This window comes from Camelus ferus, chromosome 7 (genome assembly GCF_009834535.1).
Source record: "Camelus ferus isolate YT-003-E chromosome 7, BCGSAC_Cfer_1.0, whole genome shotgun sequence".
NCBI lineage: Eukaryota > Metazoa > Chordata > Mammalia > Artiodactyla > Camelidae > Camelus > Camelus ferus.
In genome coordinates this window covers 30,345,732-30,372,074 of record NC_045702.1, presented here as the reverse complement: position 1 = coordinate 30,372,074, position 26,343 = coordinate 30,345,732, and the positions used below count along the sequence as shown (strand labels likewise).

Genomic DNA, 26,343 nt, shown 5'->3' with positions numbered 1-26,343 from the left:
TTTGAATTTGAATTAATTTAAAATTAAATATAAAAAAAAACCAACATGTGACTATTGGTTACCATATTCCAGAGTGCAGCCCTAGGCCCTGTTCTGCACTTTGATGTTATTACATGCACATTGAGAGATCTTTAAAGGATCTGGGATAATAAATATATATGTTTTGTTTCTTTTGGTTAGTCTACTGTCTGAAAGTTTTTATGTATATTATTGATTGTTACCAAACTCAAATTTTAACTTCATGATATTTTTCTCATTCATATTCTACCATTAAATGGACAACAAATTTGTACTGAACAGATACGAAGAAAGCCTGATGGAAGAAGGCTGCTAAACACAATTCATGAGAAATGCTTTACTTTGGAGTAATTCTGGTAGTTTCAGTAAAATTATGCATGCTATTTGTCCTTTTCTCTTTCTAGAAGTTTACATCATAAATGACCCAGTCTTTTGCATCTCTAATTTTTCCCTCTTGCCTATAAATATGCTCAGGTTTCTCCTATTCTGGAAGAAAATCCTTGTTTACTACATGTGAAAGTTCATCCTCCTTGGAGACTCTGCTTTTGCCTTTAACACCTCTATCCCTCATTTCTCCATGACTCCTCCATGAGTATCTTTTCCCTTAATTAATTGGAGACACTGTCTCTTTCATTATCCTAAATTGATTTTAAGATCTAAAATCTAACCCAAAACTTTGCTTCACTGCTTCTAGGAGTCTTCATAATTAATCACCTTTGAATCCAGTTGCTATTTTAAGAAAGATAACAAACACAACATTTTATATCAGAGGAAACAGAATTAACAGAATAGACAAAACAATTATGAATCAGCAGAATAAGCATTAAGCATTCTTCAAAGTGATATATGAAGATGATGAAATACAAAGAAAGATATAATTTTTTTAAAGAACGTAATGTTTTTTGACTAAAATAAAAATGGAGATAGCAGGTATGGAAAGTATGAGATTCGAGAACAAAGGAAAGCATTTGTAAGGTTTGAGAGATTAAAAGTGAAGGTCTACAAAAGACCAACAATCAAGCTTTTCAAGAATGCTGGGTTCAAGAAGATAATAGGATAATATTTGACGTGTTAAAGGTGAAGAATTTTCAACCTAGACACTTACAACCAATGAAATATCCTTTAAGTTTGTGCATGAAATAAAATTTTTCTTAGGTATAAAAACTCAGAAGTTTTTGACCTTTGGAAAACACTCTTTCAGGAAGTATACGAATCAGAATTAAGTAAAACTATGAAATCAATGCAAAATATAAGAATGAGTAACAGTAAAAATATTTATAGTTTAAATAATAAGAATATATATATTCTAAAAATACCAATTTAGGAAGATAGATGAAAACAAGAGGGAGATAAGATCTTACCCAGGTACTCAGGTAGAGTTTTACTTACGGGTATGACATAGATATTGCTAAACAATGATATAGTTACAGAAAAAATGTAACTATGTGTCTTAAATTAGGAGTAACAAGAGAGAGAGAAACTTAACCTGTCCAAAGAAGGCTAAAACAAAAATGGTAAATAAACAGAAAGCATCGTAATTAAAAAACATGAGAAAGATAACTCCTAAATCCTAGTGGTAAAGTAATTGTATGAATATAAATGAGTTAACATACTCATTTATTGTTCAAATTGGATTTTTAAAAGGTATTGTAATAGTGTGTCTTTAAGGGACACATTAAAATAAAATAGAGGAAGTGGAAAATTAAATGAAAAGTTGTACCACAAATAAGGGCCAAAAGGAAAGCAACAGTAGCAATGTTAATATTAAACCATATAAAATTCAAGATAGAATGTTAAAGGGAAAAAAGAATACCAAGTGCCATGAATGCATATGCACCTAAAAATATCCACAGCAACAGGTGACAGAAATCTAAGAAAAAAATAAATCAACGATTGTAATTGAGTATTTTACTCTCAAAATCATAAATCTGAACTTAGCCTTCTCTTCACCTATTCTCTAGGCCATTGCCTAGGCCCTGTTATCCTCTAAACACTTCATTTCCGAAATCTTAAATTCCATTATCTCGCTCATCAAATGCATTCTTCCTTTTAAATCCAATCTAGACCCCCTGAGGCAGATCAACTGAAGAGTTTTCATTTTATGACTCTCTATGCCTTTGCCCTATTATCTTTCTGCCCAACCATCCCAAACACCCCAGGAGTTCAATCTCTCCACTTCTTGTTAACTTAAAATTCAAAGTAGAATGGTTCTTGCCCACCATCCTACCAAAATTCCTTTTGTTGCTATTTTCTTCGAGTGCTTGACTGCCAAATTCAATAGATATTTATCAGTCCTTATTTTACTAGACTCTGCTGCTACCTTTGAGTGTGTGGGTCATTTCCTCCTTTAAACCAACTCCTTCAGTGGCACCACCCTAGTTATCTTTCACTTTACAATCTTGTGTCCCTTAAATGTTGGTGATCTCTTCAAGCCCACCCTTGGTTCACTATCCTTCTCACTGTATTTATGTTCTCCAGGAGCTCTCTTTCTCATCCAAGTTTTTAAGTACCACCCACAGGCTGACAATCCTTAAATCTCTTCCTCCAATCTAGATTATTCCTCCTTAAGGCAAACTTGGATATCTAGCTGTCACCAGCATCTCCACGTGGTGGTCTCACAGATACGTCAGCTCTAACATGTTCTAATATAGGGCCTCATGATCTCTCACTGCACTATAGAAATAGCCTTCTGACTTCCCCCACCCCCGCCACCATCCTTCTAGGCTTTTTCTTCTACATAGTTGACAGACTGATATTAAAGTCAAATCTAACGATGTTACCCAAGCCCCCACATTTAAGCCTTCCAAGGATTTGAAATTAACTTAACAAGGAGTCCCAGCCTTTCTGAGATTTGCCTATTGCCTACTTCTCTGGTGTCACCTTTTATCCTCATCTGCCTCTCATTTTCTGCTCACCTCATCTGTTTCCCATCTCTGTTCTTTGCTAATGCTACCTTACTTGGCTAAATATACCACTGGCCATTCTCTTCTAAGTCTACTTGACATACTTCTGGAAAAGAACAGCACATCTACACCCCTATGTATACCACTGCCCTTTCTACATAATAATACGATTATTTGCTTACTGTTTTTTCCCTCTTTCTTTCAACTTAGAGCTCCTAGAGAGTACAGAGGATGAGAAAAACAAGACAAGGAATAATGAAAATGTAGCATGTGAAAATGCTAGGATAAGATCAATTTTATTCACATGATATAGGTGTTACTATGAAAATGCAGAGAATAGGCACCTAATCCACACAGAGTATCCTCAGGGAAAGCATTTTAGAGAAGAAATCTGAAGTGAATTTTGAAGAATCAGTTCAAATTATCCAGACAAATGGAGATTGAAGGAGTAGTTGGTAAAGAAAGGATATAAGAAAGGAGAACCTGGTCACTGTGAGGATCACTAGTGAACCATATGGCTGAAGAACAAAGCAACATGTGGAGGTATAATGATAAGTCTGGGTCAGGTACCAAGGGTGGAAAGAGTCCTGTGTGCCATGAGTCCAAATTTGAATTTTTCCTGGAAAGACCCATGCTATAAAATGTTTCTTTGATTTTACATTTGATTGTCTTAGAGATCTTAATCACCAGGTTACTCCTAATTCTAAGCCCTGAATCCTGAATCTAAGGATATTCTCACAGACTTACTCTGTGGTAGCTATGATTTCTGAGGTCCACTTCGAATTAATGAAATGTTTCCTGATGGCACAGGAGGACAAGGTTAGGAGAAAGAAACACCAAAATATGGCAACAGCCACCATCTCCTGAGCCCCAACTCCGCCCTTGTGTTAAGAATTTTTAAAATATAAGCATCAGAGTGATGTCACCAAGATGGCAGCAAGGTCATTCCTGAGTTTACTCCCTCTCACGAGAAGAATAATTCACATCTATTCAGGAACAAGACAAAACTAAGCAATTCCTAGAGCACGAGGGTGAGGCTGAAATACTCCCTGCCCCTCAGAGATTAAGACAGACTCCATCAGAAGGTGAGAGAAGCGGCTACATGTTGACCACACCGATCCTCCTCTAGGACAGTGCAACACTATGCAGAGAAGTCTTCCCTGAGCTGCTGGTTCCTTCAGTGGGAACAGAGAAACAGGGGGGGCGACCAATCTCCTTCAGCATTGTGGGTTGCTTTGTAGGAGACCCTACTTTTGATCTCCCACCACGGGGGAACCTGCAGGGGAATCTGTGGGGCCCACCCACTGGGAATCTGACTGAGACAGACAAGCAGGGAGGGACTTGCAACAACCAGCACACAGATCTTGGCAGACTGCATTCATATCTGCAGTGCCCAAGTTGTAATCCCAACCAGTAACTTCGCTTGTCTGTGGAACCAAATCAGAGGCACCCTCTGACCAGGTGATCTTGGGGGAAGGAGCACAGATCTGCCAGATTTAGATCCACAAAGAAGTTTTACCAGCCTGGAGCCCAGCCCACACCCAGATGAGGTGCTGAGTCACAGCCCCACTTGCAATGAAAAGAACCTTCCAGCCCCATCTGACTAGAAGAGCTAGTGACGACTGCTGGAAACTGCGCAGCCCAGTGGTACTCAAGCCAAAAGAAAGGAAGGCAGGCAGAGCATATTGCCCTCAGAGGAAAGTAGTACCAGGCAAGGGGTCTTCCCATGCTGTGGACAGACAGGAAGATTAATTCATAGCAAGGCTGAGAGTAGCTCCTGGCTCTTCTCAACCAGTGAAACTGTTTGGAAAACTGAGAATAACCTGGAGGGGCCCATTTCCCTCCTTCCCATGCATAGGGGCTGAGACACAACCCCACCCACTGTAGACAGTGTCTTCTCGCCCCATCTGATCACAAGGGCTGGCAAAAATACCTGAAAGCTGTGCAACCCAGTAGCACTCAAGCTGAGCAAAGGGCAGACAGAAATGATAGTTTGCAGAGCAAACCCAGTAGCCCTTTTAGCCAAGGAACCTGGGTTTGAATCAGCTTGAGTTAAAACAACAAAGTGCTTTACTGGTTTTAGAGCAGCTTTTCCCACTGTGTCTGGGTAGGGAATCTGATTCATAGCCTTGCTCATCATAGAATACAGACTTGAGTCTATCTAACGAAGGAAACTAATTGGAGCATATGGGAAGCTGCATAGCCTATTTAACAGCTGCTGCATACAGCAGCACTTGAACAGAGAGCACAGCCCATGATTCCCCCAACTGCAGAGCAAAATAAGTGGCCTCATCTGACCAGGGAATTCAGTGCATACTTAGGCCTTATTCAGGCCCCCAAACAGTAAACTGCACAGGCCCTGGGCCCTGGTCTGCTTCCCTGCCAGGACATGGAAGCTTATTCATAGCTCCATGTGCTATATCCAGTCCCAACCACCTAGTAAGCCTGATCAGAGAATTCAGGCAACTATCGAGCCCCTTCTACAAACTCACTTGTGTAGGAAACAAACCCAATAGTATATTCAACTCTTCTCAGCTGGTAGCATCCCTATCCTCAGAGTTTGAACAGTTGCCTCACCCCAAAATAGATCATAATAGCAGGCCCCACCTGCCTAAGGATATCGGTGGCAGACACACCCAGAAACCCCAAAAGAGAAGACTGGTGAAGAACTGTCTCTAACAAAGCAAACCTGTAAAGTCTGGGGCCCACATTACTCAAATCCACTGATACCAACATGAGTGCTTAAAGATCACAAAAAATCGGATAAATATGATACCACCAAAAGAAACTAATAAAACTCTAATAACTGATCCTAAAGAAATGGAGATCTATGAACAGTCAGACGAAGATTTCAGGATAATCCTCTTAAGGAAGTTTAGTAAACTAGAAGAAAACACAGACAGATGCCTAAACAAAGTTAACAAAATTAAGAAAATAATATATGAACAAAGCAAGAAGTTAGAAAAGGAAATAGCAATCATTTTTTTAAAAAAGGCAGAAATCCTAGAGTTGAAAAATACAATAACTGCACTGAAGAATTCAGTAGAAAGCTTCAAAAGTAGATTTGACCTTGCAAGAAAAAAGAATCAGCCACCCAGACACTAGGACATAAGGAATCACCCTGTCAAAGAAGCAAAAACAAAAAGGAATGAAAAAAGCATGAAGAAAGCCTATGGAAATTATGGGACACAATGAAAAGAAACAATATTTGCATTATAGGAATTTCAGAAGGAGAAGGGGGGAGGACACAAAATACATTTAAAGTAATAATGGGTGAAAACTTCCTGAACCTAAATGAAGAAATGGACATCCAGATCCACAAAACCCAAAAGACCCTAAATAATTCGAACCTGAATAGGGCTACACTAAGAGACAGTATGGTTAAATTGCCAAAAGTCAAAGACAATGAAAGAATGTTAAGAGCAGCAAGAGAAAAGTGAGAAGTTACATACAAGGGAACCCCCAAGACTATCACTGGATTTTTTAACAGAATTTTTCAGGTCAGGAGACAATGGGATGACATATTTAAACTATTGAAAGAAAATAACTGTCAACCAAGAATTCCACTAGTGAATCTGTCCTTCAAAAATGAAGGAGGGATAAAGACTTTCCTGAACAAACAAAAGTTGAGGAGTTCATTACCACTAGACCTGTTTTACAAGAAATGCTAAAGGGAGTTCCTTAAATGGAAGTAAAAGAATGCTAATTAACATAATAAAAACACAAAACAGTATCATAACTCTCACTGACAATGAAAAATATATATATATATATAGTCACAGTTAATTCTGTGATATAGTGGTAGTTCCATGACTCACAACTCTGGTTAAAAAGTTAAAAAAAGCAACAAAAATAACCATAATCTATTATTTGTAACCCAATATAAAAAAAATAAGTTGTAACAGAAATAACCTAAAATGAGAGAGGGAGAAAAAGTGCAAAGAATACAAATTCTACTAGAGTTATTATCAGTTTAAAATAGGGTTTATAAGTTTATGTTATTTTATGTACATCTTATGGCAACCACAAAGGAAAATCTTACTAGTAATTATGCAAACAAAAACAACAACAACAACAACAACAACAACAACACAGCTTGATAAAGAACTCAAAGCATGCTGATACCAAAAGGCAAAACACACAAAAAAGGTAGCAGGATAAGAAACAAGAAATGATGGATCTACAAAATTACCAGAAAACAACTAATAATATTTTATTGTAGTAAATCCTTATCTATCAATGATTACTTTAAATGTAAATGAATTAAATTCTCTAGTCAAAAGACACAGTATGGATGAATGGGACAAAAGTTTATTTTCTAGAATATAGAAACAGCTCATATAACTTAATAATAAAAAAAAATCCAATCCAAAAATGGGTAGAAGACCTAAAAAAGCAATTCTCCAGTGAAGACATACAAATGGTCAATAGGCACAAGAAAAGATGCTCAATATCGCTAATTATCATAGAAATGCAAATCAGAACTACAGTGAGGTATAACCTCACACCAGTCAGAACAGCCGTCGTTAAAAAAATCCACAAATGATGAATGCAGGAGAGGTTGTGGAGAAAAGGGAACCCTCCTACACTGTTGTTGGGAATGTAATTTGGTGCAGCCAATGTAGAAAACAGTATGGAGAATCCTCAAAGAACTAGAAATCGACTTACCATATGATCCAGCAATCCCAATCTTGGGCACATATATGGAGGGAATTCTAATTCAAAAAGATACATGCACCCCAATGTTAATAGCAGCACTATATACAATTGCCAATATATGGAAGCAAACTAAATGTCTATCTATAGATGACTGGATAAAAAAGTTGTGGTATATTTATACAATGGAATACTACTTAGCCATGAAAAAGAATAAATAATCCCATTTACTGCAACATGGATGGACTTGGAGATCATCATCCTACGTGAAGTAAGCCAGAAAGAGAAAGAAAAATACCATATGATATCACTCATGTAGAATCTAAAAAAAGGGGAAAAAAAAAAAGAAGAAGAAGAAACCAATGAACTCATCTACAAAACAGAAAAAGGCTCACAGACATTGAAAACAAACTTATGGTTACCAGTGGGAACGGGGTAGGAAGGGATAAATTGGGAGTTCGAGATTTGACGATACTAACTAATATGTATAAAATAGATAAACAACAAGTTTATACTGTATAGCACAGGGAACTATATAGTAACTTAGGGTAAAAAAGAATATGAAAACGAATATATGTATGTTCATATGTCATGGAAACGATGCTGCCCACCAGAAGTTGATACAACATTGTAAACTGACTATACTTCAATTAAAAAACAAATATATATATACATCCAAAAAATGTTATAAAAATAAAGAATCACAGTGAGTTCCCCACCACCACCCCAGTCAGAAAATGTAAGCATCAGAAAAACTCTTCAAGCTGTAGAAATGTTGGTGAGAGAAGTGAAGGACTGAGATCACACAAGTAAGTGGTGATTCTAACTTTATGCCATCTGACTCTAAAGACTGAACACTTTCTGCTTTGTGAAGAGGACTCCAGCAACAATCAAAAAATATTAGGAAATTGCAACAATATAGGATACATATTAGCTACTAAAGATAGCAAGACTGGGAATGATAGTAGTATGTGAAAATGTGTACATGATAAGCCAAATTCAAAGAGAACACACATTAAAACTATAATATATGGAATAAAATTATGATTAAGTAGACATCAATGATTGAAGAGACTTTTAAATACACAGTTTAAAGAACAATGGTTAAAAAAATTGAAAACTTTTGTCTGCAGCCAGTGTGCACGTTGCCCCTAGACCACTACATCTATTTACGTTTTCAACCTTTCCCAGCCATGCAACTCCATTTGACTGACACCACTTAGAGGACCACTAAGATCAGGTAAATTTCTCTTATAATGTATAAACTTATTATAAAATAAAAGGTAAGCTGTGTGCCTAAAGAAAAAAATATTTACTAAGAAATTGAGAAGAATGATATATGTTACTTACTCTTTCTCATTTTTTAGAAAACATATTTCATAAGAAATAAGATCATTTTCTAGGTTTTGCCTAGAATTCAGTGGCTTATGCATATCCTTTAGGATTTGTTTTTTCCTTTAGAAATCAATCTTCTGTACAAGGAAATGAACTTTGGAAGAAAGCAGTTGTAAGATAAATTGTATTGGGTGAGTTCTAAATTTACTGTACAGATGATTTTCATCCTACATATATTTTTATGCTTTTCAGAGTGAATAGAGAACCTAGTTCTGCATTCTTTCTTTTTGGAAAATTCTTTATATATCCATTATTGAAAAGTTTAAGTAAATATGTATGTAGAGATTTATGACATACATGCCATTCCACATTGTCATCTTCTTTCCCAACAGTTAGCAACTTGGTGAGTGGATTTCCAGTGAGGCCAGCATCACTCTCAGGAGACGGGTGTCCATGCTGTACCATAAATGTACTGCTTGGTGTTGGAGGCTGTGACCGTTTAAGAGTCTGATTGACTATCTGATGGTCAAGGGTCATGAAGGGTTTTACTTGCTGTCTCTGAACTTTCTGTAGCTGAGTCCTTGCAGGACTTTCCAGGTGTGCTGGGACCTACAAAATAGAAACCAAACAATTGCAATGTGTAGCAACAGCTCGTAAATGAATTCCACTTTCAACAACTGGATTATGACAATAAACACTATAACATGCAGTTTTTTCAAATTTATGGTCTATGCTTCTGTCATAATTTACATAAGATATTAATGGATTACAGTTTTTAAGAAGTAATTTAATCTTTATTAAAATACTTTAAATGCTAACAGAGTCCTAAAGAACAGCCCTTCAAGTAACATGCAACTGAAAAAAATTTGAAGTAAGCATATAAGTAGCAAAACTTTTTGAGGGTCTGAGAAAGAATGGCTAAAATAATAAGAAGAAAACACAGCTGATTCACTATTACTAGTGATCTTTATATAATATATATTTCCTGGGTTTCTTTATACTACACATAAATATTTCATTGGATATAATCACAACTATTTTTTACTAAAACTAAAAAAAATTATCCATTAAAGAGCAGAGACCAGAAACACATATACTAAATATTGTTTGATACTTTATGGGTAGTGAAAATCTAGGTGATTTTTTTTTCAGTTTTCTATATTTTCCGAAGTTTCTATACTGAGATTAATTTTTTAAAAATCTTTATTTTAAACACTTCCATCTTCTCACTTAATAATAACAATACTTTGTTAGAGTCATTATGAATTGAAAGAAAGAAAAATTCAGAGAAAAATCCTAAACAGTGTCATGAGCCACCTAAGCAATTTACCAGTATTTTGAAATCCCTTTTTCAAAATACAGACTTAAAATTCTGGGCGTCTTCAGTCTAGCTATCATAGTTAATGATATACCATTATTTGTATAAGGACAGTTTTAAGTATTTCAAGCTTCCCCTTTAAAAGCCTCTGAAAATAGTATTGCCTGCCAGTCCCCTTTATATTTACTATGCTGTGATGTGGCTTCTAATACATTTTCCTCAAGTGACCTATATATAAACCTATTTAATATTTCCCTCATGTTAAACAATAGTAAAGATTGCTGTACAGTGCTTATTTTTCTTTTTATTTCTGTAACACAAACTACTCCTTGAATCCCTTAACATGCATTAGCCCAGATAAATAGCCTTTACAAAGTATTTTGCATTTAAATTAGCTGGTTTGGGGTACAATATTGTAGTAGTTACTTTAGTTTAATTCTGTTATGCTGACATTTTTAGCATTGTTTTAATTGTACTACCATAAAATAATTTTTCAGTCATGTAAAAAAGATTAAGATTGGTAATAAAGATTACACATATTACTAATTATATTGCTATGAGCTTTAAAGTTGTAAAATAACATTTCATTAAAATGCCAGTGGTAATTTTTTTAGGGTAGCTATTTAGCTTATCCTACAGTTTTAAGTTAATCCTTCTTAATCTGTGTACATTTACAAAATGTACATTATAAATAGCATTTTCAGATTCACAAATCTGAACTACTTTCACACAGTGTAACTGAATGCTAAGGAATATTGTTTATTAGTCTAAGAAAAGTATGTTGAATCAGAATTTACAACATTCATTAACAAATTCATTTCTCCCTTTACATCTATTGACTCCAAAAGCTTTTGCTAGAGTATATATTGCATTTTGTGTTACATCAAGAGTACAAGGGAAATTTTAGGTGTGATCTTAAGGCTCTTGAAATTTACAGTCTACTTGGGCAACATTAATATCAAAGACAGCAAAAACAACTGATAATGATAACAGTAACAATATGTAACAGATACCAGGCACTATGCTAAAGCATTTTACATACATTATTTCATTTAATCCTTGTTACAACCTTAAAAGACAGATATCAAAAGTAACCCCACCGCACCATATAATTTAAGCCATTGAGACTAAGAGGTCAAATGGTGTGGCTGTTACCACTATCACTGTAGCAGCTAGTGGCTGTTATCCACTAGCAAGGGATGGAGCTAGAATACAGGATCTGGCTTCCTAAACACTACACAATATTGGCTCCTGACTGAAATGACTGGAATACAAAGCAAAAGCTCAGTAATGTATACAATGAATTAAAAATGCCACGAGAGGCAATGGTTTCTAAAAACTAATTTAAGAGAAAATAATTGTAAGTCTGGTATTGGAAGGAGATAGTCCTATACAGGGGACAGAGGGAAGGAAATCTCAAATGCAAAGGATCAGAGTGAAAGAAGACAAGAGGTTGGCAGTCACAAATATTAATCCATGAAAAGGAACTCACACTAATATTTTTCTCAAAGCAAGACTGTCATCTAATTAGACCACTCTATACAACGTCACAATAAAATATGAAATTCTAATTCTGCCTAAATTATTGGTTATTTATAGGGAATTATGATGGTCTACCAAGCAAAAGTGAAGACTGTCTTGGACCCTACCTATGTAACATCTATAAACTAAGCATAATAGTCTGAAAGCTCAGTAGTGGAGGGGAAGATTCAATAGAATGTAATTAAGCTACTCCCAAGAAAACCTCTGTCTTTTCCAATGGGCTGATATCAATGAGACAGCTAAGTGTAAAACATCAGTTAAACCATGTGCAACCAATTTTAAAATACTTTTAATGCCTGGGAACTGAAGACAACCATAAAACCATTGATTGGATTTGTTTTACTAAAAGTCTCAGTATTTGGTGAGATGAAGTAAACAAAAGTATAGGTTGTCATTGCTCATTTATTCACTTACTTAAGAAATATTTTTGAGTGACAAGTGTGTGCTCACTGAGTGGTACACTGAAGGTAGAAGGGAGATAACCATAGGGTGTACCTTCAAAGAATTTGCCGTCTAGTCACAGTTTAGAAAGAAAAGAAAAACAAGAGATCTCCAAAGGCAAGCACTGCATTTCTCTTGCTGGCTGCTGGACTGCCATATTTCCTATATGACCCAGCAGGCACTTAAAATACATGTTCACATGTATTCAATGAACGAATGACTCAAGTACAGTGTGTGAATAACTATGGTGATCAGAGTTTGGGAATCCACCAGAGGAATAGGTAAACCATAATCAGAATGTATTAAGTCATCACCTTGAAGACTAGAGCAGCTGTAGATTGTTATATGTGGACTGTCAAAGAGATTAAAACCACCCAGACATAGGAAAATTTTGCTATTGAAAACAACAAATCATATCTCTGAACTCTGAATTATGTCTCAACATTATCTCTCTGGCATGCTGTTATTGCAAACTAAAATTATGGACCAGTTTAAGTTCAACGTTTTGTCTACGGCACAGAAATCTGTTTTATTTCATTTAAAATAATTTATTTACTTATAGTCTCTCTATTTTCCAAAACATTATAAACAAACACGATGTGTAAATGTGGTATTTCTGGTGTAATGGTGTAAGTATTTACACCAGAAAATGTAGGCTGAAGATAATATGTAATATTGCAGTTGAGTACAAAATTTACCCACAAGCATCTTGGCAGCCAAAGAAAAAAAATTTAAAAACTTATTAGAACCTTATGAAATTGAAAATATTTGATCATTTTTGATCTACAAAATGTCTATTCCATATAGTTCAAACTAATACACATTTCTTAATAAATAATTAAATCATATCAGTTCTGAGGAAAGACAAATATTTTTAAGAATAATATCTAAGAATTTATAAACTAGATTTTTGGGGAAGACATGAATGATAAATTCCAATAGTAACTTTTGCAAAATATGCAGTGAAATTATTTGTATGCCCATATTAAAAATATATATATATATATATATATATATTTATTGTCCTAAATTGAGTTATTCAGGAAAGATAAACTGAGACTGGCTTGTCGGAGGTTTCTTGGGGAGTGCTCTCAAAACCTGAGCTGCAGTGGAGTGCGGAAAACAGGATCAGGTGGAGGCAAGAACAGTTCAGTCTTGAAGGGGCTTATGTTGGCTGTGCACCATAACATCCACCATGTTTATTCTTGATCAAAGGCCCAAAGCATAATATGAATCAGCTCAGGTGAAAGCCCAAACATATAACTTTGTACTAATCTAACTTGACCCTTAGGTAACCTGGACAGCACTTAGAGGAGGCAGTGTTCTCCAAACCAGTTTATACTGCAGACTCCATATTTGAATGCACTAACCCAGAGGATCATCTGGTTAGATCATTAACCCAATATCAATTATGTCAAACTAGGCATTCAATAGAAATTATGATTTTTTTAAAGGTCCATTATTTGCACTTACGAAAATGAAAAACTTCGCTTAAAAGGTCCAATTAATTTTTTAAAAATATGCTTCAAATGTAAAGTTTCCATATTCTAATAAAGGGGTGTGGGTCTCTTTAAAAAGTAGAAATACATAGATTGGTGAGCTATAAAAAGTGTTTAGATCCATTAATAAGAGAACCAGGACAAGGGCAATGTGTTTAATGAGTCAATTGAAGTATTTTTTAAATTAGAAATACACAAATTCCTGCAAGTACAACAAACTAAAGGGAAGGAACTGGTCGAGAAGGAAAAGAAGGATTCTCCTGGTTGTAAAACATCATCACTGGGGGACCACAATCACAAACACAAAATGTATGTATCTGTGGATGGTTTTTTTCTACTCATGTTTTCAGACCAGAATAGGCGCAGGAATCCTACTGACAGAATTGATGGAAATCCATGAGAAAGCAGTCTAATGCCATAGAAAAATGTCAGCTCTCATTCTCTGACAACAGAAATTGACACAACAGAAGATAATTTAGAGTATCTGATATCTGAAGTTTTTTTTTTTTAATCCTGGACTTTAGATCAGTATTGGGAGGTTTTAACTCCATAAATCTTCAAATATTTAGTTAGAAACTAGTTAAGACTAACAAAATGTTATGTGGCCCAATCTGCATTGGATTTAAAATCTTCTGGTAGGTAGAAGAACTACTGAGTGATATGGGCCAGGCAAGCAGTGCTGGCTAGAAGGGCTCTCTGTAACCCCACAAGGAGGCATCCTTATTTTCACACAGTGGTTTTAAAATTAGGTACCTGGATGCATGAGTTCATTCCCCTAATTTACACTTCATTGTTCCTCACTGTAGCCTTCTGACTTAGTTCTCATGTGGGTGTCAGATCCTATGCGGTGGATAATAACACAGAGAGTGCATTGTACAAGGAAATTTTAGAAACAAATGAGTGGGTAGTTATACAAAAAAAATCTTTGAAGGACTTCATCTGCCCCATGATACTCTATCTACAATAATGTCTACTTGTATCATATCTTCTTAGATATTGCTACATGTCATATAAACACTTTTAGACATAATTCATATTTATGCAGATATATATGTGTGATAGCTTCTTTAAAATGTTCTTTTTATAGAGAAACTACAAGATAATGGTAAAAGCCCTCAGCTAATTCAACATCCACTCAGCAAACATTTAATGAGAGTTTGCTCTTTGTTAAAGCCAGTCCCAGGGGAAAGTCATTCCTCTCCAGAAAGCTGGTCTGTGACCCATGTGTCACCATCCACCTGGAGACCACTTAACTAAACTGAGGGCACAGAACCTGGGAGGAGACGAAACACCTTCTGGGTACTGGCCTTTTGAAATTCAGAACTAAAAAGTGATGGCAAACATCACACTAGCAATTATCTCAATAACAAGACTTTTTCAGACCATTAATTTGACTTGCCAGACAAATTAATCAGGCAAACATGGGCACCTACCTAATAAGCGTGTTTAGACTATCTGCAAGAACAGAAACAGAAATGTATTGAGCAAGAAATTTATTTATTCTATATTTATATACTATCCAGTGATAGTAAATAAAACACATTCACTATCACCAACACACACACAAACACATACACATACTCAAGCATGTATATACACACAACCCCACTGAAAAGCAAGACAGACAATACCATTCACTACAACACGATAGTTCTTATTTAATTTTGTTAATTTTGCACTAAACTTGAATTTAATGAATGAAGTAAAAGCTTGGACTTCACAAGTGAGTAATAGGTAACTATTAATTATGTTCCTAGTATTAGAGGTGTGTAAGAAGAAACCTATTTTGGGGGGCTTATGAATCTACTACCTCCTAGATACCTACTCACAAAAGCCAAATGACATTTGTTAATGTTCTGTAGCAAAGATTAATAACTCATTTCTTCAAATCTTACTTTCTTCACAGCAGTCTTTGGATATGATATACCCATAAATCTCATCTTGACTAAACCTAAAATTATACAGTCGAGCTTGTCTGATTGAGATATAACTACTGAACAAAGTAAGGCCGGGTTCATCAAAAGTTTTACATAGATTTCTGAATAACTGTCAGCATATTTCAGCTGAATATTATTTAACGGATAATAATATAAAATGTGATTGTAATATATTCCTCCAGTCCCCATCATTTGAATTTGGATAATTCTAATGGTGTGTCTTTAGAAGAGACTCCACTTAAGAGACTTTAAAGAGGCATGAATATTACTAAGCAGAGTCTTCTTAATTCAATAGTGTTCTAGCAGTAAAAACGGTTGCACTACATGGCACTCATATTTTTACTGTAAAGACAAAGCTTCCTTTACAACTCCATCTAGTCCCATCTATACTTGCATTGATTTGTTTTATGTTCATATCTCAGGAAAATTATCATATTATACCTTTAAAAGAATTATAACAAATACCAGTAATAACTGTGGTTTGTTTAGTCTGATATGTTTTTTAAGAATATGTGTATTTAGAATTTTTGAGTCATAAATATCAATTAAGAATCACATCAGAGACTGACCACTTCCTGTTGACTTCAAAATGATAGAACAGCCATGCACACACTAAAGTCAACTGGCAACATCATAAATAACCAAAATAAGTTAATATGAAAAATACAGATAACCTAAACCATAATACCATAAAATATGTTTGACATTGCATTCACAGGCTTAGGATTCATTAATTCTACAAATATTTTTAAGTGCCTACAACACATCAGGTTTTATGCTACTGTGATAAGCTCTGGGGATACAATTAGGAACAAAACAGACATAACCCAGTCTTCAAAGAGTTCACAGTCTACTAGGAGAGACAGATAATTAAACATATAATTATAACACAATGTGATAAACCCTATGAAAGAAAAAGGTGTCACAAAATCAAGCAGAAAGACCTAGATAAAATGGAAACAAGTCATTCAAATGACAGTTTCTGCTACTAGTTTCACAGATTCATTCACTTAATAGACAAGTGTTTGCCTAAATATACTAACCATTAGCATGGGTAGCAATAGTAAGCAAAGTGAAACATGGTCCCCCTCCTCATGCAGCTTATGGACAGGTGGAAGAAACAGATTTTAATCTAATAGTCATACAAATGACTGTAAATTTTCAAGTGCTGTTAAGTGCTGGGAAGGAGATAGACACATGAGTATGAGCATGTATAAAAAGATTATCTAGACAGAAGCTGGGGACAGGCTTCCCCAAGGAAGGAATAATAGGGCTGAATCTGGAGGATAAGTAAGAACTGACTAGAGGAAGAGTATAAAAAAAGCATTCCAGGGAGATGAAGCAGCATGTGTGAAGACCCTGGTGGCAAGAAACAAGATAAGAAAAATGCACTGAAAGGAGATGATAGGACTAGAGCAGAGATTATCATGTGGTGTGGGGCTGGAGAGGCTAGTAGGGTTAATTAATGCAATCCTTTAGAAATATAAAGATGCCTTATTTTCTTTATCATAAAAAAGGGGGCAATAGAAGCTCAGTCAGATGAATTTTATAGGGGTAAAATGAGAGAATCCAGGAGAGAATAAGGAAGTGTTTGAACTAGGGTTGTGTGATAATAAGGGTTGCATAGTCACATGGAAACAAGTAGATGGATTCAAAGGATGTTTAAAAATGGATTAAGAAATGGCACCTGAGTTAACTGGCTTAAATGACTGAATGAACAGTGATGCCGTTCACAGAGAAGACTGAGTTTTTTGGGGTTTGTTGAGGGTGACTGAGAATCATAAATTTGATTTTAAACATACTGAGTTTGTGATGTTTTGAAAGTGTTCAATAAGGTATGTGAAGCAGATAGTTGGATATATGGGTCTGGAATTCAGAAGTGCGATACGAACTGTGGATAAAATTTATGTAACATCTATACTTAGGAGATTACTGATGACATGATCACTGGAGATTATACAAAATTAGAAGATGACAAGGCCTCGTACCAAACATGGTGGACTCTCAAGTTTTAATTACAGGTAGGGAAAACCATTCTGATTCTAAACTTTATTTTCCCCTAGGTTCTACTGATTTTTTTCACACATTTTGCAAAATGCTTATTTGAAGTTTGTGTGTTTTACATTGTCAGGTAAATCCTCAAATAATTATTGGTTTGCCCTACTTCCAAAATGATGCATTCAACACTTTAATGTAGATACAGCCTTATCTTCCCAATAAAATTGCATTTTAATTCTCGTATTATCAATCATTCACCTCTTAACTGCAGTTCCAAAATCCAAAAAGCTCTGAAAATAAGAAGTTTTTTTCTTTTTTTTAAGGTTTGGCACAAACCCATTTTGTGGCAATATCTGATCTAAAACAAAGTAAGGCTATTTATAGCCTTTCTTTATCCTACTTGCAGTAAATCTCCAAATGCACTACTATAGATATATCAATGTGTTTGATTAGAGGATGCTGTCTTGGACTCTTCTGGAGGGCGCCAAGGAATAAATAGTATATATGCCATATTATTTTTCAAAATTTAAAATATTGATACATTGAAACACATCTAGCCCTAAGGTTTCGGATAATGGATTTTGTATCTCTTCTTGTTTACTGAGTGAGTAGCCTATAGAAAGCTCGGTACTATAGACCTTGCATATATTATCTTATTGAATCTTATGGTATCATAAATAAATATTTAATTAGGCCTCCACAGTTGTTTTTAAAACTTCACTACAATATTTAACTGCATTTTATTTTCAGAAAATATAGTGTATCAAAATTAAAATGAACCTTGAGCATATTCTCTCTTGCAGAAATAATGAGATGAGGAAATGGTCTTTCCAACTGAATGAATGAAAGGAGTATTCTTCCTTTAATAAGAAAGAATTGACAAGGTGTAACATTATATTTTGATATCATTAGACATATTTATGATTAGTGCTTATTGCTGTATTTAAATAAGTTAATACTACAGTTTATATTCTTTTTAGAAGCTTCTCATACAATTAAATTGTTTCCTGCAAACATGGAAATATACAAGTTAATTATTCACTATATTCAGTAAAAAGTCTTAAATTATTTTAAAAAATTTACCTAACTCCATTAAAGCTTAAACATTAATATTTATTAATAAGACTTCCATAAAATAAAAGACATTTTGCTTCAGAAATCAACAATTATGTTTAGATGATGCTTTATACTTCACAGTTACTTTCAACTTAAAATATATCTCTCATGTGACACTTAAATGTATATATATTTTTCATCCTCAATATAGTGAACTTTTGATATCATTTTCATTATGAAGTTGTGAATGTTCTTTCAAGGATGCAGAGAATAAAGGAGAAACAAGACTGATTTCTTTAAAAGGTCATATTTCAAAATCTTGGAAAGTCATCAATGCATTTTTAAAAAATTTTACATGTTCTAAAATTGATCCAAAACCATAAATAGGAATATCTGTGATAAAAAATCCAAACCTCCCTATACACTTGTCATCTCTCGTATCATTCTGCTGAAGAAAGGTTCATTATATTTTTTATTTTTATTGTATCTTAATGGCAAGATTTGGGATAACATCAATACATTATGCAGACCTTATTAAAGAAATTCACAGGCCACTTAATGTAAATGAATTTATAATAAATAAATTTATGTATTTTTGTGAGAATAAAAGGATCATGAAGGTTTATCCCTAAAAAATTCTTAACAATTCAAATTGTTTTATATTATCTTAGGCTTGAAGTTTTTTTATATCCCTTATCTACTCTATGACTTGATATATGATCATCAATTAATGAAGTCATTTTTATCATAATAAAATGTCATCATTAGAACTGCAGTATTCTAGTCTAACCATTTTCTAAAGAATATGATTGGGGCATTTTAGGTAGTTAAATATTAAAATAATCTAATTGAAAATGAGACTTTGAAATTATTCATTTTGATTGACAAACGGCAGAAAATGGCTTTGTTTCATAAGTACATCTTATCACTCAATTTTTGTAGATATTATAGTATTTTACAGAGAAAGAAGTAAAATTTATATTGTCTTTGTTTTACCTAACTAGTACATATGATTATTTTTGGCTCTCTATGTTTTAAAGGCACTTATGACAACATTAATTACATAAATCAAATTCCTCAAGTAACTGTGCTCTCATCTAGGAAAGGCTTTCAGTTACAAGGTTGTAGTTTCACACTTCCCTTGTCACTGAAGAACAATGTTCCTTTAGAATCAAAGAAATATACTTCTGTTTTAAATTTTTTATGGTTATAGAAAGTACATAGCCATGAAACATTAATTCATTGAGGAGACTGATCACAGGACCTCATGGACTAGTTAAAAGCCCTAGAATGCAAAATAATAGTAGCCACAGTCACAAGTTGAATCAAACACTCCAATGATTTGAGTAAAGACTTTTATCTTCATTTTACAGATGAAGAAACTGAAGCTCACACAAGTTATCAGACTTGCTCATGATCATAAAGGCAAAAAAGTGAATTTGACTTCTCATCTTTTGATTGTAAAGAGGGTGTTCTTTCAATTGCAAGTTATTATCAGCTCACAAAGATAGTAAAATTTAACTCCAGACTCCACAATTAGAAAAAAAAAAAGTGTCCTGTATCAGTATACAAATATGAATCAACTGACTCTGTTCTCTAGTGGAAAAACCTTTGGAGTTGCTTCCCTACTATTAGTTGAGTTTGATTTGATTCACTTTTTTATTGTGTGTGAGTATATATATATATATATATACATATAGTCAGTTTACAATGTTGTGTCAATTTCTGATGTACAGCATAATACTTCAGTCATCCATGAACATGCATACATTCATAAGCAAAACAAAAAGACAATCTACAGAATGGGAGAAAATATTTGCAAATGATGAGACTGACAAAGGTTTAATTTCCAGAATATATAAACAGCTCATACAACTTAATAATTAAAAAAAATCCTAATCTAAAAATGGGCTGAAGACCTAAACAAGCAATTCTCCAATGAAAACATACAAATGGCCCATAGGTACATAAAACAATGCTGAATATTGCTAATTATCAGAGAAATGCATATCAAAACTACATTTAGGTATCACCTCACAGCTGTCAGAATGGCCATCATTAAAAAGCCCACAATCGATAAATGTTGTAGAGGGTATGGAGAAAAGGGAACCCTCCTACACTGATGGTGGGAATGTAGTTTGGTTCACTTTTGATTTTGTTTTTGTCTTAGTGTTTCACTTCATCTATCTTGTGTAACCACCATATGGTGTAAGATCTGGGTTTTCCAATACAGTGTGGGACAATGATATAACTGAGTCTACCATCAGAAAATATGAACTCTAGATAAGTGTTTCTTTTCTTTAAGATAGTTTTTCCACTTTAGTTTCTAGATCTATGTATTAAATGTACACTGTTCTGAAGAGTTTTCTCCAGGAGACATTTTATTTCCCTTGCATCATTTTACTGTTACCTTAATGTTTCTTTCCTGACATCCTTTACTCCTGTTCACAAGGTTGGATGGAAAGGGAGCAGGTGGAGAAGGCAAAAAATAATATTAGCCTTAATTTGGCTTATTCTAATTAAATATCATAATTATTCTATTCAGTATCTTTAAACTTCTTTCTCTGAGGGATAGATTTAAGAAATGAACAAATGCATACAAAAAGTTGGCAAGAATTAAAATTACAGAAAAGATCTTTGTAAGAGCTTTCTTTTGTGTCAATTACTTTTAAGAAATAGAAAAAATAAAAATGCTAGTTAATATTATAGCTTTGAGAAATACAGAAAATATTTTACTGTAACTTCAGATATGAGACAAGATTCTATTTTCCTTACTAATTTGAGCAGACAAACCAAGTGAAATAAAACTTTCACTGAAATCTTAAGAGAGAAAACAAATATATTTGAAAATATTGGTTTTAGCTTTTAAAAACTTTTTCTGTTTATTTTCATCTGTTCTGTGGTAGATAAAATAACACCTGTTTCACCAAAGATGTTCACATCTTAATCTCCAAACCTGTGAATACACAGCCCTTACATTATAAAAGGGACTTTGTGGGTGTGATTAAATTAAGGATCTTGAATATGGACATTATCCTGGATTATCTGGATGGGACCAATGAAATCTCAAGGAAGGGTCCTTATAAAAGAGAGACAGGCATGTCAGAGTCAGACAAAAGGAGATATGACTATGGAAGTAGATGTCACAGTGATGAGAACTGAACCAAACAGTGCAGGAAGACTCTAGAAGCTGGAAAAGGCAAAGAAACAGATTCTCCCCTAGAACCTCCAAGAACAAACTAAGCCCTGCTGAAACTTTGATTTTAGCCCTGTGAAAATGATTTCTGATGTCAGTTACCTAGAATTTTAAGGTAACAAATGTGTATTGTTTTAAATCACTAAGTTTGTGGTAATTTTGTTACAGCAGCAATAGGAAACTAATGTGTCCTCCTTTTAAATTCTGAGTTTTAGTTTCTCATTCTTGTAGCTTTAAGAATTTTGATGATTGCTTCTAAGAAACACCCTGCCTGGAAATGCTGGCGCTGTGGGATTTCCTCATCATGGCTGAAGTCATTTGAGGAAAATCTTACAGAGTTCAGTTCCCCAAATTTAATGTCTTTAATTAATAATGTTATTAAAATCCTCCAGTAGTAGATGTTACAAAGGCAAAATGATCTTTCTTTCTTATGCCTTCTTCCCTTCCCTTCTTTCTTCCTTAGTATGATCTGAATAGAGTACAGGTGAGGAAAAATGAAAATAGAAAACTAGCCAGAAGCCTGCTCAAAAAGAGGAATAAATAGTACCCTAAGCTTTGTGCTTATGGCTGTGATGTGTCATATAAGGCTTTCAGCAGGATAGTAACATGATCAGTCAGTATTTCAGAAATATCCCTTTGGCAACAATGTGGAGACTGAATTACTGAAAGATCAGACCGGGCAGAAGGAGAACAATTAGGGGTTTCGACTGATACTCCACAAGAGAAGAATAGAGGGCCCAAGCTAAGGCAATAGTATTTGCTATTGGAAAGGTAGGTCAAATATTATCCATAACATGGAGGATTAAGATTAAAAGTACACACAGGGCTTCTGAATGATTTACACATGTGATAAACAGGAAAGGAAGATTTACGTATGATGCTTCTACCTTAAATGGGAAATGGTAGAGAAGATGGCATTTATCAAAATAAGCAATAAAAGTGGAGGCAAAAGATTTGAAGAAAAGATAACTTCAGTTGTGGACCTAGTGAAATCAGAGTGTCTGTGAAACATGCAAGACGGAGGCCTAGTAAACAGCTAGATTGTAGATTTAGACATACAGACTGGCCAGCTTGGAACAAACTACTGAATCAGAGTTTTACTTAAAATCACACAGGACAAAGAATTAGAATTAAAAAGACAGAATGCTAGGTAAGTAACTCTGAGGAACATCAACATGCAATGGTCAGGAAAGACTAAAGAAATCTCAAGAACGTATAACAGAAATTAGGACAGAGTGATATCACAAAGCCACAGTAAGATAGAGTTTCAAGGAAAAAGTGGTTAACAAAGTCAAATGGCACAGGGATGAGGGACTAGAGAGAGCAAGAGATATTGCTGGCAGATGGGGAAATAACTGGATCACTGGTGACCCTCAGGAGACTCATTTCAGGGAGTTAGTGAGAGTAGAAGTCAGCGTGCAGGGACTGGAGGGACATTGTGAACTGTAAATGAAGAGACCTTGGGGCTCAGTACTAAGTACATTCTCCTCTCTCTCTCTATTCTCCCCAAGGAGGATTTCGTCTGTTCCCCTGGCTTTAAATACCTCCAGTATGCTAATGACTCCCAAATTTGCATTTCTCTTCCAGAACTCTCTGTGAAGATGGAAACTGGAATGCAGTGACTTGAGAAGTGAATTGGAGGTGACACAGGACTCAATGCTAGGCACCGTCTCCTCTTTCTCATCTAGTAGTTGATATCATCTATTCCCTCAGTTATAAATACCAGTTAGATACTAAGAAAACATAAATCTCAAATTTTCTCTCTTTCTGGGAGGTCAAGATTTATATATATTAAATAAATAGGTTTATATTTCACAAATATCTCAAAATTTAGAACCTGCATGACCAAGTTTTCGACTATTGTCCTTAAAGCCTGTTTTCTCCTCAGTCTTCTCCAAATCAGTTAATGGCATCATTATTCATCTAATTTCTCAATTCAGAAACTGGGTAGTCTTCCTTTGTCCTTCATTTTCCTTACCCCAGACACAACCTCCCCTGTCCATTCTAGCTCACAGGTGGATCTCACATAGATCTATCTTTCTCTCTACTACCAGAGCTTTAGTACAAGCCACCATCATCCCTTACTGTGACTCCTTCATTACTGATCTCCCAGCTCTCTCCATTGCTCTCTTCAACTGTTCTTCATACAGCCTTCACAACCGACTTTAAAAATCATAAAATGCATTAGCCTCTCTCCTGCCTAAAATCTTTCAGTTGCTTCCCATTTCTTCTAGAATAAAAATCAGGTTCCTTATCAGGGCCTTAAAACAGGATAGGTGGTCCCCCACCTACCTATCTAACTCCATCTCATACCGCGTGATCCCGAGTTCACTGTGATCTAACCTCATTGAACTTTTTTTCTCAGTTGCCACAATAAGTCAAGCACTATCCCCCCACAGAGCCATCAGACATGCTTTTATCCCTGCCTGGAATGCTTTTTCTTGGGTTCTCTAAAGGACTGAATTCTCATCTTTAACACTTGGTTATAATGTATCCTCAACTCTGTTTAAGTAGGTTCTTTTCTAATATTTTCCATTTTTGAACCCTTCATAGTGTTATGAACCCTTTTCTAGCCAGTTATTCATATGTCATGATTCATTTATTACCTATTTTACTGACCACATTCTAAGCTGCTTTTGGACAAAGAATTTGTCTCTCATATTTATAAATAGACATCCAGTGCTATGCACAGCATCTGTTATATAGTAGGTTTTCAATAAATATTTTTTGAAATAAACAAGTGAGTGAATGAGAAAAAAAATCAATGGCAGTAAAGACTACAACATACTGAGTGCTTACTCTGTGTCAAGAACTATTCTAAGCAGTTTAAATGTATTGATATTTTAATCTTCCCCCCAAATCCTTTGGGGTAGGAACTGTTACCTATCCCAATTTCAATGATGAAACCACTGAGACAAAGAGAACTTAAGTAATATGCCAAAGGACACAGAGCTAGTAGAGCCAAGATTTGAACCTAGGAAATCTAGTGCAGAGTACATACTCTCACCCTGCATTAAAGATTTCAGAATGCTTGACCAGAAACAGAAAGAGAAATCTTGGGAAATTTTATTATAGATGTCTCTAGGGTTAATACGTGTGTGTGTGTATGTGTGTAGAGATTTCACCATGCTTACATTCAAAGGGTAATATATAACTAAGGAGAGGCAGTATATACAAGCAAGGAAGGATGACTGATTAAGCAGGTGACTGAAAAAACAGGTGTTGAGTGGAACTAAAGCAAAGGACCTAGCTTTTGTGGAAACATTCTATTTCTATGAAACAGGAAGGAAAAAATGCACTTTATTAAAGATATTTTTAGATTTCTAGGGGGAGGGGTTTGAGAATTAATTTCTTTAAATTAAATTTTCTTAGTAAAGTTATCTGCTGAGGTTGGATGAAAGAAGTAGTGTACAAAATGGAATGGAAGCAAATGGGCTAGAACAAAGCCAGCTAGGTGGAGAGCCCTGCTGAGACTGAAGACCACTAATTTGTAAAGGCCCCACTCTGCAAATTGTCCTGGGACTGTCTTCTTGACAGCATCCTGGAGGCTGAGCTGAGAGGCTGCAAGGATGGTCAGTGTAACAGAAAAACAATGGGGCAAGAAGTGACTCTAACTATGAGAACTCACTGAAATGAGTGGGGCAAAGGTTGTATCAGGAAGGAAGTAAAGTCCAGAAAGTGAGAAGGTGGAGAAGCTAGTGAATTAGAAGACTTAGTCAGCCCACAGGGTAAGTACAATGAGAAAGCAAGAGAACTGAAAAGCTGAGAGCTGTGGTCTCACCTAGGACATGGGATCATCTTCTGAAAATTCCTGAACTTGCAAAATGAGGTGCTCCACAATCTACCCCCATCAACTTTCACAACACTGTCCTCTTTCCCTTCAATTGCTCACTAACCCTAAGCTTAAGGGATCCACTTGACATTCCCAGAAATAACCATGCTTGTTAACACTGATCCTTGCTTGGTGGTGACAAATGTCCTAAAATAAAAGATTTATTGGTAAAGTATACATGTCTATCAACCATACTTCCTTTTCCCAAGGAGAAATTATCTCCAAAAATAGCAGCATTATACATTACTGTTTGTAGATTATCTTATAATGACAAAACGGTGACTACGTTCTGAACTTTAAATAAATGTTTCCATGAGACAACCAAAACAGGATACACTGCATAAATAATTTGGCTTTTAAACATTTCCACCATTTAATAACTTTCACCAAATGTCACAATTTGTGTGAGTCTTTTCTGTCATTGAAACTGACTTTTTAAATCTGTAACCACAAGATTATAGGGCAAGCAGACAACTGGCATGGACTCCAAAGACAATAATGATTAAAATAAATCAGACTTATAGTATAGTGGACTTTATATGATATTTCACTATTTACAGAGTACCTCCTTAGCCATGGATCCCTTTTATGATCTTTTATTTGATCCCTTAT

General features: G+C 35.0%; 1 protein-coding gene across 1 annotated transcript in view; it reads right to left on the bottom strand.

Moving 5' to 3' along the window:
* Positions 1 to 26,343, bottom strand: part of TFEC (transcription factor EC) — a 132,846-nt gene that overhangs the window by 38,098 nt on the left and 68,405 nt on the right. Inside the window, 1 exon segment of the mRNA XM_032483645.1 lies at positions 9,270 to 9,521. Within this exon segment, the coding sequence (XP_032339536.1) occupies positions 9,270 to 9,521 (252 nt within the window).